This window comes from Triticum aestivum, chromosome 3D, assembly GCF_018294505.1.
Source record: "Triticum aestivum cultivar Chinese Spring chromosome 3D, IWGSC CS RefSeq v2.1, whole genome shotgun sequence".
NCBI lineage: Eukaryota > Viridiplantae > Streptophyta > Magnoliopsida > Poales > Poaceae > Triticum > Triticum aestivum.
Genome location: NC_057802.1, coordinates 555973849 through 555988830, shown reverse-complemented (window position 1 = coordinate 555988830; position 14982 = coordinate 555973849). Strand labels below are relative to the sequence as shown.

The following is a 14982-nucleotide window of genomic DNA, read 5'->3' as shown; positions in this document are numbered from 1 at the left end:
ATCGTGCGTGGATGTACACCGGTCACACTGGTCAGAACAAATGGAGCACTGAATGGTTCACAAAAACCAAGGGGTTTGTGCGAGCCGCATTTGCAAATGGCCAGAGGAAAACCTGGTGCCCCTGTTTACGGTGCGGCAATTGGGAAAAGAGGACAGAGGCTGAAATGGGCAAACACCTGCAGAAGAGTGGTTTTACGCCCGATTATACGGTGTGGACATTTCATGGTGAGTCTGCCCAACGTGACCGAGCTGAGGTGGATCGTCGTCGCACCGACGAGCATGGTACCGGGATGGAAAACATGGTGCAAGACTTTGATGATGCTCGGGATTCGGACGAGGAGATGGAGGAATCTGCAAAGGCCTTCAATGAAATGTTGGAGTCTTCAAAACGTCCGCTCCATGAGCACACCGAGCTTTGTCAGTTGGATGCCATCTCACAAGTAATGGCTCTGAAGGCTCAGTTCAACTTGGGCAGAGAATGCTACGATGCAATGATGACAGTATTTGGACGCTTTCTACCCAAAGGCCATGTAATGCCTGCAAACCTGTACCAGTCGGACAAAATCCTCCGTGCACTGAAGATGCCCTATGATAAGATACATGCCTGTGAGAAAGGATGTGTCTTGTTTAGGCTTGACTATGCGGACTTGAACTATTGTCCCATTTGCAAGTCTTCCAGGTATGTTGTGGTAGACAACGGTATGGGTGAGAAGACACAGACCAAAATCCCCGTTAGTGTTCTTCGGTATATGCCAATCGTACCAAGACTTCAACGTCTTTTCATGGTCGAAGAGACGGCCAGACAGATGACATGGCACAAAACGGGCAAAAAAACCGAACTAGATGCAGATGGGAATCTGATGATTGTACACACATCGGATGGTGTTGCGTGGAAAAAGTTTGATGAATTACATGGTGACAAAGCGGCAGATCCGAGGCATCCTCGAGTCGGCATCAGCACGGATGGGTTCAGTGTGTTTGGTATGACGGCAGCCCAATACAGTTGTTTGGCCCGTATTTGTCTTTCCACTCAATCTCCCCCCCGGACAGATTATGCAAAGAAAGAACATTTTCCTGACGTTGATAATTCCAGGGCCCAACTATCTGGGGAAAAATATGAATGTGTACATGCAACCGCTTAAGGACGAATTGCAAGAAGCCTGGGATAATGGGTTCAAGACATACGATGCCTATAGCAAACGGAACTTCATAATGCGTGTCTGGTACATGTACTCGACGCATGACTTGCCGGCGTATGCGCTATTCGTTGGCTGGTGTGTGCATGGAAGGTTCCCGTGCCCCACATGCAAGGGAGCTCTTGAGTTTCGTTGGCTTCAGGCCGGTCGCAAGTTTTCTTGCTTCGACATGCATAGACAGTTCCTGAATCCTCGCCATAAGTTCAGGAAAGACAAGAAGAACTTCATCAGAGGTAGAGTTGTCAAAAACTCTGCACCACATGCATTGACAGGCCAACAGACCCTGGATCAGTTAAACGCTCTCGAGCCAGATCCAGAGCGTCCAGGGTACTTCAAGGGGTATAATTCTAAGCACGCCTGGACTCACAAAACATGCTTATGGGATCTGCCTTACTTCAAAGACCTCCTTTGCCCACACAACATCGACGTGATGCACACTGAGAAGAATATCGTCGAGGCACTTTTTGGTACATTGTTCGGCATAGATGGGAAGTCAAAGGATAATACTAAGGCTAGAGTCGATCTGGAGGCGCTATGTGATAGGCCGTTACAAAACATGAAAGAACCGAAAGGAAAGCAGAACTGGACGAAGCCAAAGGCATGGTTCAATCTTGGAAGGCCAGCTATGAGGGAAATTATCTTGTGGGTGAAAATGCAGTTGATGTTCCCCGATGGGTATGCAGCGAATCTACAGAGGGGAGCCAGTCTTGATAAATTGAAGATATTTGGTCTCAAGAGTCATGATTGGCACATATGGATTGAGCGGGTAATGCCGGTGATGTTGCGTGGCTTCATCCCTGAGGATGAATGGCTAGTACTGGCAGAACTCAGCTATTTCTTCCGTGTTCTTTGTGCGAAAGAACTATCGCCTGGCGTGCTAGAAGAAATGGAAGAGTTGGCGCCGGAGTTGATCTGCAAGTTAGAGAAGATCTTTCCACCGGGCTTCTTTAATCCAATGCAACATTTGATTTTGCATCTCCCGACCGAGGCAAGATTGGGGGGGCCCGTGCAAAATCGTTGGTGCTACCCAACTGAGAGGATGCAGAAGACGCTTCGACAAAAATGTAAAAATAAACGTAGAATTGAAGCATCGATGGCTGAGGCATTCATCACTGAGGAGGCGGCAAACTTCGTGACAGCACACTACGAAGCCAAAAATCGTCATTTGCATAATCCGAAGCCTCGGTACAATGCTGACGACCCTAAAAAGGGTGGATCCAACCTCAGCCTATTCAAAGGGAATCTCACACCAGCCAGTGTTTCAAATCCAGTATCTTTGGATAACGAACAATGGCGGACCATTTCGTTGTATATCTTCAACAACCTGATAGAAGTGCGGCCGTACATCGAGTAAGTTCTCGGTACATAGTTTCGCAACTTCTATTTCCTTTGAACTGCTCTTATTCCTAGATATTTCATACAGTCGATACGTCGCCTTATTCTCGTATGGAGCGGTGATCCAAAAGGATTCTGTCGAAGAGTATGAGCTTCTCGCAAAGCAAGGAGGCGGCTATCCCGGTTTCATCTCTTGGTTCAAACAAACGGTAATTTCTATTAGACTTGTAGGCTAATTTGTAGGCGGCTATCCCGGTTTCATTCGCTAATTTGTGCGTAATGCAACAATCCTTTCATATTAAACTTGTAGGCTAATTCAGAGTCTATGGACGCCGAATTGAGACAAGTCGCTAATGGTTTTGACTATAAGGTCCGTTCATTTGACAAATACGACATCAACGGGTATCGCTTTCGTACCTATGGCAAAGAGCTATCTATGGCCGACCGAAAGTCTACAAATTGTTGTGTATCTGCTATCGGCGAAGGAGGTACCGAGTATTATGGGAGAGTTGAAGCAATTTATGAACTTCTATTCTATGGTGAAAACCCACCGAATGTCGTAGTCTTCAAATGTTATTGGTTTCAGCCGAAGGAGACTAGAAGGACTCATGAACATATAGGGCTAGTTGAATCAACCAAAGCACCCATTTAGATGTTCCTGATGTCTATATTACGGCTCAACAGGCGACCCAAGTATTCTATCTACCGTGGGCCTGCCAAACTAATCCAAATCTGAAAGGTTGGGATGTCGTTTATGAAGTGCCGCCACGTGCTAGACTATCTCCCCCAAAGGAAGAGGATTATGAACCTCACATTAACCCAGACACATATGAAGGAGAATTCTTCCAAGAGACACGTCTTTCCAAAAAGCGTTTCAAGAACCGCTATACTTCACCCCAAAACATTGAAGTAGACAGCGACAGTGAATCCGACATCACCCCAGAGGAGGAACAAGAAGAGCCGGAACAAGAAGAGGTTACTGCTGCGGATGACCTGTCATTGCTTGACCGATTACGTCAAGGTGGCCTTGCACATGTTGATGCCACTGAACCCTATGAGCCCGTCATTGATTATAGTAATGATGATGATTATGCATTTATTGATGATACTGATCGAGATTATTAGTAGTGTCAGGTATTAAATTTTTTAATGTTGTACTTGATGATGATACACTTAAGTGATACACATATTATTATTCATGTCGGTCTTTTTTTATGTTGTACTAATTTCGTTTACTGTTTGTCATGGCAGGTGTTGAAAGATGGTGGGCGCTGGCCGGGAGCGCGCCAAGGCCCCTTCTTCGTCGGCGCGTGGTCTGAGGTCTTCGATTCCAGACGTACCTCTCCGCCGAGCGTTGCTGGACAGTATGTCCACACCGCCGGGCCCTTCTTCGTCGACCGCGGTGCCCAGCAGGGGACGAGGTAGGAAGAGAGGAGGTGGGGCACGTGGTCGCGGGAGAGGAGGTAGGGTGACTGCTAGGGCGCCTTCCTCGCCGCCACCCCCAGCTGTTTCACCCGAGCACGTGACTGCTAGGGTGGACTCGTCCGAGGAGGAGGCTACACGGACTCCGGTCCACGGGTCTTGGGCCCACGAGCCTCGGGTCGACTGGCCTTCGGCCCACGAGAGTTCGGCCCACGAGACCCCGGAGGAGCACACGTCCGGATGGGGTACCTGGCCGGATCAGCCCGAGGAGCCGAGTGGCCATGCTGATGATGGCGGGGAGCCGACTGATCTTGAGGAGGAGGGTGGCACCGTCTACCAGCGTGGTGCTACACGGCTCCCGTCCGTGCCGGCGACCCGCGAGCAGAGGTGGTTGATCTTCCCTGATGGGGAGAGGTACGTAAGTGCATTTAATATTTTTGTACCTTCTGCATTCACGTTTCTTCAAATAACTAATGCGTTGGCCTTGTCATGCTGCAGGTGTTGGGACCACCATCATAGTGTCCGCCGGCCCAACTCCGTCCTTGGAGTTCTTTGCCGGCAAAACTTCCTGGGGTTTGTCACGTTGCCTGGTGAGGGTCGGCTTCCAGAGCTTGGGTTGAGCTGGGAGCACTACGTGGCAGCCCCGGCCCCGCCGGATGTCATTATCGACGGTGTCGTGTGCGACACGAGGGCAGACATGGTGATCAGGACGTTCTGGGTAATTTCTCCTTTACACATTTCAAAATCTTCAACTAGCTAGTTATTAATTGTACTAATCAATATTGTCTCATTTGATTGCAGACATTCTACAGGTGTGAGGAGGGATACGAGGAGGACAGCGCAAATGTTATCCAGAACGTCTGCAAGCGCCTACTCCAGAACTTACGGCACGAGGCTCGGGTGCAGGCTGTTCGAGACTACTACGCCTTGCGTGGTATCAAGAAGACCAAGCCGGCGTGCCGCGATAAGTTCCTGAGTAAGGAGCAGTACATGAAGGTAATTCTTAAGGCCTTCTACTTAACTTCCTTCATTTAGTAATTCTTAGCCGTAGCGCTCAAGTTTCTATTTGCTAACTTAGGCGCCTCCGAGATGGTGTGCGGATCGGATGGATTGTTGGGAGGTGTTGGTCGATGAGTGGTGCTCACAAGAATGGCTAGCCCTCCACAACCAGGCCAAGGACAAACGTGCCCAAATGGAAGGTGTGCCACACCATCAAGGCAGCTCCAACTTATATCAGTTCGGGCGCAACTGGGTATGTGGTTTGCTTCATGATTCATGCAATTCATTCATCATGCTAGCTTGAGCCCTTTAATTACTAATTTTCATTGTTTCTCTCTTTCAGGCACGCCACAATAAGGCGGATAAGGTGCCAGAGGTGTACGACCTGTATGCCATGGCCCACACTGGCTCTTTCAAGAAAGTCAAGGCTTTCTCTCAGTCTGACCTCGATGATGCAAACAACTTCACCAACATCTCCTCCCACAACAAGCTCATGAGATATAGAGATGAGGGGAAGGCGAGGAAAGGGGAGGACTTTAACCCGAGCCAGGGTCCCGTTGATCCAGAGCTGGTGATGATATCTGGTGGCGGGAGGTCCCATGGCTCCATAGCCATTGGAGATGGACTTATCCGTTGTCCTAGCACTCTCCCGGAGATCAAGGCGCGCCAGTCGAGCTCCGCTCCTGAGATAAGGCCTCGTGAACGGCCAGTGCAACTCGCCATCAAGGTTAGTGATACGTACTCAGTTATCTTTCTCCATTACATTATGTGCGCTTTCATCAATGATTACAAATGGTCATGTGAGTGGTGTTGCAGGCTGCTATACAGACTGAGAGAGATAGAACGGAGAAACTTCTGGCAGAGGCGGCGGAGAGGCAGCGGGAGATGGAGGAGAGGACGAGAAAGATGATGGAGGAGGAGAGGGCACGGAATGACATGCAGGCAAGGGCCATGTACGAGCTCCTTGTGGTAAGTTTCTTCTGCAGATTACTTGCTAGTCTTAACATTTGAGTCTCATTACTAACTAGTATGACTCTGTTCTGAAAACCAAATGTGCAGTCTGTGTGCGAGAAGTCCGGTCAGCCCGCTCCGCCGATGCCAGTGATTGCTCCTGGGAGCACGGTGAGTTTAGTTTGAATGGACATTACTTGGTAGTCTTAACATTTGAGTGTCGTAATGCTAACGAGACATTGGAAATGATCTTTGGTGCAGCTTAACTCCAGAAATGCATCGCACGATCCTTCTCCAGGTAGCGGCACTAGCCACCCCGCTCCTACACCTCCCTGATCACGGTAAGTTTCTCTAGTGTTTTGCTTAACAAATGCATAAAGACCTAGACTTAGCTTTATTTCCTCCAATATGCTTACCATAATGACCTAGAGTTAGCTTATTTTCCTCCAAAATGACCCATTTTACCTAGGTTAGCATATAAATGATGCAGTTCATCCAAGTTAGCTCAAAAATGACCCATTTTACCTAGATTAGCTCCTAAATGATCCATTTTACCTACGTTAGCTTTAAAACGGCCCATTTCACCTAGGTTAACTCCAAAATGACCCATCTTACCTAGGTTATCTCATAACCGATCCATTTCAACTAATTTAGCTCATAAACGATCCATTTGACCTAAGTGAGCTAAAAAACGATCCATTTCACCTAAATTAGCTCTTAAATGATCCATTTCACCTAAGTTAGCTCAAAAAGATCCATTTCAACTAAATTAGCTCTAAAATGACCCATTTTACGTAGATGAGCTCCTAAATGATCCATTTTACCTACGTTAGCTTTAAAATGACCCATTTCACCTAGGTTAGCTCCAAAATGACCCATTTCACCTAGATTAGCTCCAAAATGACCCATTTCACCTAGGTTAGCTCCAAAATGACCCATTTCACCTTACTTAGCTAAAAAACGATGCCCTTCACCTTAGTTAGCTCATAAACGACCCATTTCAACTAAGTTAGCTCATAAATGATCCATTTCAACTAAGTTAGATCATAAACAACCCATTTCAACTTAGTTAGCTCATATATGATCCATTTCACCTAAGTTAGCTCATAAATGACATATACTTCTTGTTCTAGTCTTCTTCTTGTTCTAGTCACCTATTTCTAACTTTCTTATTTACCATTTTGCAGATTTCATTCACTTCATGGAAGCTAGCTTGCTATGATGGAGTGCTTGCTTTTCCTTTGATGAAACTTTGCATTGTATCTAGCTTGCTATGATGGATGGAACTATGTGATATGGATCATTGCATCTAACTTGCTATGTTGATGAAACTTTGCATTGTAATATATATATATATGGATGGAACTATGTGTATGGATGGAACTTGCTTATGTATGAACAATGTGTATGGATGAAACTGATGTGATATGTGATATGAAACTTATGTGCTGGATATGTGCTGGATATGTGCTATGAAACTTATATATTTTCTGTGCAAATTGTGGGATTTAATAAAAAACAGAAAAAACAGACAATATGCAGGCTCTTTGCCGTCTGCCACCGACGGCAAAGAGCTCTTTGCCGTCTGCCGCGGACGGCAAAGAAGCCACGTGGCAGCCAACTGTGCTTCCTGGGAGCTGACCCATTTGGTCAGTTTGCCTATCGTGGCAGACGGCAAAGAACCTGCACTTTGCCATCAGTGGCAGACGGCAAAGAACCTGCCATCTAGTGACGTGTAGATGACATCATAAGGCGGACGGCAAAGACCAGAGAAATTTTGCCGTCCGCGGCGGACGGCAAAGGACTGCCGTTAGCCACTTAACGGACTGACAACGCAATTATTGCCGTCCACCGCAGACGGCAAAGAGCCTTTGCCGTCCGCCGCCAGGAAGCAGACGGCAAAGCAGCTGTTTACCGTAGCCTTCTTTGCCGGAGCCTTTTGCCGTCCGCGGCTGATGGCAAAGGTCTTTGCCGTCCGCCTTTCGAGCCTTTGCCGTCCGCCGTGGCAGACGGCAAAGTAGCTGTTTCCTGTAGTGAGTGTCCAATTATTTTCATTTGTCAACATATTATTCAATAGAATTTCAGCTTCATCCGGTGTTCTTTCCCTGAAAACAGAACCAGCACAACTATCCAGGTAATCTCTGGAAGCATCGGTTAGTCCATTATAAAAGATATCAAGTATTTCATTTTTCTTGAGAGGATGATCATGCAAAGCATTAAGTAATTGGAGAAGCCTCCCCCAAGCTTGTGGGAGACTCTCTTCTTCAATTTGCACAAAATTATATATTTCCCTTAAAGCAGCTTGTTTCTTATGAGCAGGGAAATATTTAGCAGAGAAGTAATAAATCATATCCTGGGGACTACGCACGCAACCAGGATCAAAAGAATTAAACCATATCTTAGCATCACCCTTTAATGAGAACGAAAATATTTTAAGGATATAAAGGTAGCGAGATTTCTCATCATTAGTGAACAGGGTGGCTATATCATTTAATTTAGTAAGATGTGCCACAACAGTTTCAGATTCATAGCCATAAAAAGGATCAGATTCAACCAAAGTAATTATATCAGGATCAACAGAGAATTCATAATCCTTATCAGTAACATAGATAGGTGAAGTAGCAAAAGCAGGGTCAGGTTTCATTCTAGCATTAAGAGATCGCTGCTTCCATTTAGCTAATAGCTTCTTAAGATCACTTCTATCATTGCAAGCAAGAATAGCTCTAGCAGATTCTTCATCCAAAACATAACCCTCAGGAACAACAGGCAATTCATATTTATTAGGGGGAGAGTCTTCATCATCACTATCTTCAATATTATCGGTTTCAATAATTTCATTCTCTCTAGCCCTAGCAAGTTGTTCATCAAGAAATTCACCAAGTGGCACAGTAGTATCAAGCATAGAAGTAGTTTCATCATAAGTATCATGCATAGTAGAAGTGGCATCATCAATAACATGCGACATATTAGAATGAATATCAGAAGCAGGTTTAGGTGTCGCAAGCTTACTCAAAACAGAAGGTGAATCAAGTGCAGAGCTAGATGGCAGTTCCTTACCTCCCCTCGTAGTTGAGGGATAAATTTTTGTCTTAGCGTCTTTCAAGTTCTTCATAGTGACCAGCAGATATAAATCCCAAGTGACTCAAAGAATCTAGCTATGCTCCCCGGCAACGGCGCCAGAAAATAGTCTTGATATCCCACAAGTATAGGGGATCGCAACAGTTTTCGAGGGTAGACTATTCAACCCAAATTTATTGATTCGACACAAGGGGAGCCAAAGAATATTCTCAAGTATTAGCAGTTGAGTTGTCAATTCAACCACACCTGGATAACTTAGTATCTGCAGCAAAGTAATTAGTAGCAAAGTAATATGGAAGTAACGGTAACAGTAGCAAAAGTAGTATTTTTGGGTTTTGTAGTGATTGTAACAGTAGCAACGGAAAAGTAAATAAGCGAAGAACAATATGTGAAAAGCTCGTAGGCATTGGATCGGTGATGGAGAATTATGCCGGATGCGGTTCATCATGTAACAGTCATAACATATGGTGACACACAACTAGCTCCAATTCATCAATGTGTTGTAGGCATGTATTCCGAATATATTCATACGTGCTTATGGAAAAGAACTTGCATGACATCTTTTGTCCTACCCTCCCGTGGCAGCGGGGTCCTAACGGAAACTAAGGGATATTAAGGCCTCCTTTTAATAGAGTACCGGACCAAATCATTAACACATAGTGAATACATGAACTCCTCAAACTATGGTCATCACCGAGAGTGGTCCCGATTATTGTCACTTCGGGGTTGCCGGATCATAACACATAGTAGGTGACTATAGACTTGCAAGATAGGATCAAGAACTCACATATATTCATGAAAACATAATAGGTTCAGATCTGAAATCATGGCACTCGGGCCCTAGTGACAAGCATTAAGCATAGCAAAGTCATAGCAACATCAATCTCAGAACATAGTGGATACTAGGGATCAAACCCTAACAAAACTAACTCGATTACATGATAAATCTCATCCAACCCATCACCGTCCAGCAAGCCTACGATGGAATTACTCACGCACGGCGGTGAGCATCATGAAATTGGTGATGGAGGATGGTTGATGATGACGACGGCGACGGATTCCCCTCTCCGGAGCCCCGAACGGACTCCAGATCACCCCTCCCGAGAGGTTTTTGGGCTTGGCGGCGGCTCCGTATCGTAAAACGCGATGAATCCTTCTCTCTGATTTTTTTTCTCCCCGAAAGTGAATATATGGAGTTGGAGTTGAGGTCGGTGGAGTGTCAGGGGGCCCACGAGGCAGGGGGCGCGCCCAGGGGGGCAGGCGCGCCCCCACCCTCGTGGACAGGGTGTGGGCCCCCTGACGTGGATTCTTCTTCTAGTATTTTCATTATTTTCCAAAAATACGTTCCGTGGAGTTTCAGGTCATTCCGAGAACTTTTGTTTCTGCACATAAATAACGCCATGGAAAGTCTGCTGAAAACAGCGTCAGTCCGGGTTAGTTCCATTCAAATCATGCAAGTTAGAATCCAAAACAAGGGCAAAAGTGTTTGGAAAAGTAGATACGACGGAGACGTATCACGGGCCAGGGCATAGGCCACGCCTGGACTAGCCCTGTCTATGGATCAGGAGATGGGTGCCATCCGGGCGGCGGTGGTGGTCCAGTTGATGAAGCCGGGGGCGATGGTGGTGCAGTTGGTGGAGCCAGGGGCAGAGCAGGAGCGGGCGCCGTGTGGAACTGCGGAGGCCGAGGGTTTTTGCCCCGGTAGTTGGGACTTGGACGCCAGCCAGATGGTTGAGGAGGTGCTGTTGGTGGAGGTGGCGGTGGCGGTGTCGACGCAGGCGGGCGAGGAGAAGCAGTGAAGACCTGAGGACGGGTATCCTTCGTAGTTAGGGCACGATCGACCCATTGGAGCATCGAGCGAACCTCAGCGAAGGAGGGACGCGGACGCATCATAGGGATGAAGGAGGCCTACTTCTCGAACCGCTCGCTGAGGCCGACGAGGAGGACGTTGATGAGCTGGCGATCGTCGATCTGATCACCAAGTTCGCGGAGTTCATCCGCGATCGCCTTGAGGCGTTGGCAGTAGACGCCGATTGGTGAATCACCTTGCACCGTATTCCAAAGTTCGGTGTGGAGATTGTTGGCGCGAGCGTCGACGTTGTCCTGGAAGAGCTGACGAAGGGCCGCCCATAGATCGGCGGCGGAGGCACCGTCACAGTGGACGAGATTGAAGATCTCTGTGGATACTCGCATGTAGATCGATTGAATAATGGCGAGATCATCCTTGACCCATTGCGGATCATGAAGTTGAGGAAGAGAGTCGTCGGCAACGTGAGAGCGGAGATTGCATCGCCCAAGGTGGACATCGAAGAGGTGACACCAATGATAGTAGTTGTGAGTAGCAAGGTCTAGGGTTATGGGGATGTAGGGGCTAATATCGGAGATGGTGTCGGTGAAGGAGATGGAAGGGGGTACTGGTGGGGTTAAAGCTAGAGTAGAGGTAGAGGCGGAGGAGGCCGTGGCTGCGGCGACCTTGGCGGCGACGATGGCGGCGCGCCGCTCGAAGTAGCCGGGCGGCGGCGGCGGTGGTGGGGCTGGCGGGTTAGCCATACCCTAGGATCGAAAGTCTGATACCATGTAGAATTGTATTGAATAATTGTTGATGCAATATTGTGCCAGTACAAGAGGTATATATAAGAGCCAAGCCGCACCTGACCTAGCCCTATTACAAACCGAGTAGGAGTCCTAATCCTATTACAAGTTGTATTCTAACAATTCAAACTAGATGGAGTGCGAAAGGCTCCATCTACACTCATACGTTTGCCTCTATGGTACACAAAGTTATCCAAAAAGGCTTTCCGCCCCGCTTTATAGATAAATCAACACATCCGACCCGATACATGGTGATGAGAAGATCCTCTTACAAAGTAGATCAAAGAAAATACATGGAAACAGGAGAGATCACACCCTACCACTAAGCAACTTAGACTACCGACAAGGAAGAAGACTCGCCACCAAGGGGAAACCAGCGGGCCTCGTTTCGCCGCTCACACTTGGTTCCCGCCGGAGAGGACCCCCTGCGGTCCTGCTCTAGATCGTGGAGGCCAAACCTACCTGTAGGAACCAAGGATCGCAAGAGGAAACAACGAGGAACCGTGTAAAGAATAGGAGGCAAGTTACTCCGTTGACGCCAGAGCCGAGGGATGCCGCTGTCGCCATGACATCCCCGCGTGAACATACTAGTTCCCAAATCTATAATCGACCATAGAAATGAACGAATCGTCGAAGAAGAATCTGGAACTTCTTTATTCACTGTCACCGCCATCAAGGCCAATACGTCGAAGTACCCAAAACCTAAGCTACTGGGCCCTAGAACCTAAAGCTAAAATGATCCGAACAAATGGGATCCGGCAACCCCCCTCACCACCGACGACCAACAGGTTGCCGACGGACAGGAGCCGTTGGATGACAGCGCCAGAAGGATCAACTCTCCTAGCGGCGGCGGCGGCGGCTAGGGTTCCTAGTCGCTCAACTAGGAGAAAAACATTCCCAAGCTTCAAAGGGACTGTTTTTTTTTTTGAGAACTTTCAAGGGACTGCTATGCCGCTTCGAAAAACAAAAGCTCGTACGTGTATCCTCGACTTCTACGTTTCAAGGCGTGTACGGCTCAGATAAAGCCCAGACACATGCGCCGCCGCGCCTCCACTTCTGCCTCCAACTCGCTACTGCTGCGAGCACAAACCCTCGCCGGCGGCCGGCCGTCCTTCGCTTCGCAGCTCGCTAGCAATTGGTAGATCCTCCCGTCCCTCACGCTCCCATCATCAAGTTCATTACCGTGGATGAGTCTCTAACCTTCGTGCCGATCTGCAGATTGGCCGGCGATGGCGCGGGGCTCCAGAAAGAAGAAGAGGGACACGAGGAGGATGGCGCGCGGCCGAGTGTCCGACCTCCCTGACGACCTTCTTGTCGAGATCCTCTCGCGCTTGCCCTACAAGTCCACCCGTTGCTGCAAGTGCGTCTCCACGCGCTGGCGCGATCTCATCTCCCACCCCGACCACCGCAAGAAGCTTTCTCAGTCGACCCTCGCCGGCTTCTTCTTTGAAACATGGGACACAAAAAAGGTTTCCCGTCGTTACCAAAGCGTCTCCGGGAACTGGCACCCTCCCATCAACTCCTCCCTCTCGTTCCTGCCCCGATGCGAGAAACTCCGCATATTGGACTGCTGCAATGGCCTCCTCCTCTGTAAGTGCTGGCAGGACACTGATCGCAAGATACTGGATTACGTGGTGTGCAATCCGGCCACTGAGAAGTGGGTGGTCGTGCCTGCCACAAATTGGTCCAGCCAGTTGTACAAAGCTCGCCTGGGGTTCGATCCAGTGGTCTCATCACACTTCCATGTTTTTGAGTTCGTACCTACCTATGTCTGGGATGGGGATAAGAGTGGTGATCATAGTCAAAGATGCATCAAAGTGGTGGGAATCTACTCTTCCAAAGCTGGAGTTTGGAAACGCCAGCGCGCATGGGACCTTCCAATTGAAACAGTCCACTTTATAGGTAGCGCATTTTTGACCGGGATCCTGTATTTAACTTCCAATAATGATTTGGTTGCGACCATCGACGTGGATGGAAATTGCAGTTTTGTTCGTGCTCCTAAACCACACTGTCCCGGTTGTGCTTATGATGTTTATGTATCACGCAGCCATCTTTATTACACAAATTGTGATGATTCTGAAATATCAATCTGGGTTTTAGAAGATTTTAGTACTGCAAAATGGACCTTGAAGCTCAATGTCAGCTACATGCTACTGTTTGGAACAAGGTATTCAAGCCATGATGATCATTGTTGTGTTATCTCAGCTCACCCAGAACATAATGTCATGTTCATAATTGTCAAATATACATTGTATTGGCGTTCACTGGTGGAACTATTTTCCTACGAAATGGATTCTAAGGAGCTGCGTTTGATATGTGATCTTGGACGGGAATCCAGCTTCCCTTATCTTTCATACGTTCCCTTGTTCTCAGAGTCATTGGCAGATGAACACTAAAAGTCTTGCATATTGGAGCCTCACAATTGTACATCTTTCTGATGATACAAGAGTTACGTCTTGAATACGGGAGGCAATGAAGGATATACCTTTACAAAGTTTTTTGATAGGCTCTAGGTGCTTGAATGAGCGCATTTATCCGACTTTATACGGCTAGCTATACAGTCAACATAGTACCTGCTTGTGTTTGTGTAGTTATAAATATATTAGTAGCCTGTGCAGATGTAACACCTTAGTACTTCACCATGGATACTCAGATTCTTTCGTGTGAACTATTATGAATATTTAATATCTACACTTTATTTCTTTGTCTGTGAATAATTTGTCGTTATAGCAACTTCTGTTTCCGACAATACATAAAGGTTATTTTCTTGTTTGTAATCTCTAGCTGTGGCCTAACTAACTGAAGATCTTGCTGTTTGGGTGGACCTGGAATGGAAGAGCCCAAGACTGCTGTTGCATTTCTGTAGCGTCCGAGGACTACGTGCTATATACGGAGATTCATGTCTGTTTGTCATTCCATTTTTGTGTTGTATTTTCCCTTGCCTGCTGAAACTGCGATATACTAGTAAGGTGATAGTCCTAGTTTAACACGATCGTTGCTAAGGCTTTCTGATATATGAACTGCCGTTTCAATTAACTCTGAACCTCAAGTGTTTCTCACCTCAATTTCTAATAGATGAATCGTCTGTTCAATTAGTTCAGTCATGGGTCCCTCCTGCTCAGAACTCTGGATGATATATAACTTGCATCCTAACATCTCTGGAAAATCATGATCTACACGGCTTGCAACAGAGAAACTTCTTATTTGTTTGCTCCACATCGTGCTTCTGATTGTTTGTCAAATCTATCAGGCGGCAGTTCAGATTGGATAATGGAGGAAATCTGGACTGCACACGTTCTTCATAATTAAAGAGTGTCGATTTGCATGAGCAGTTCACCAGGATGAGACGAAGTTGCCAGGACGTCGCTCGAGCACCGCCTATTATCTACGTGTCGATTTGATTAAGTTT

At 47.2% G+C, this 14982-nt stretch overlaps 1 protein-coding gene across 1 annotated transcript; it reads left to right on the top strand.

Moving 5' to 3' along the window:
* The first annotated feature begins 12570 nt into the window (after positions 1-12570).
* On the top strand, positions 12571-14207 carry LOC123075401 (putative F-box protein At3g52320). Its single transcript, XM_044498012.1, has 2 exons — positions 12571-12711; positions 12792-14207. The coding sequence occupies exon 2, from the start codon at positions 12803-12805 to the stop codon at positions 13967-13969; it is 1167 nt and encodes a 388-aa protein (XP_044353947.1). The 5' UTR covers positions 12571-12711; positions 12792-12802; the 3' UTR covers positions 13970-14207.
* Positions 14208-14982: the final 775 nt, after the last annotated feature.

What these genes read in the sequence shown, in the direction of transcription:
- LOC123075401 (XM_044498012.1), top strand. Translation starts at nt 12,803, where the DNA reads ATGGCGCGGGGCTCCAGAAAGAAGAAGAGGGACACGAGGAGGATGGCG.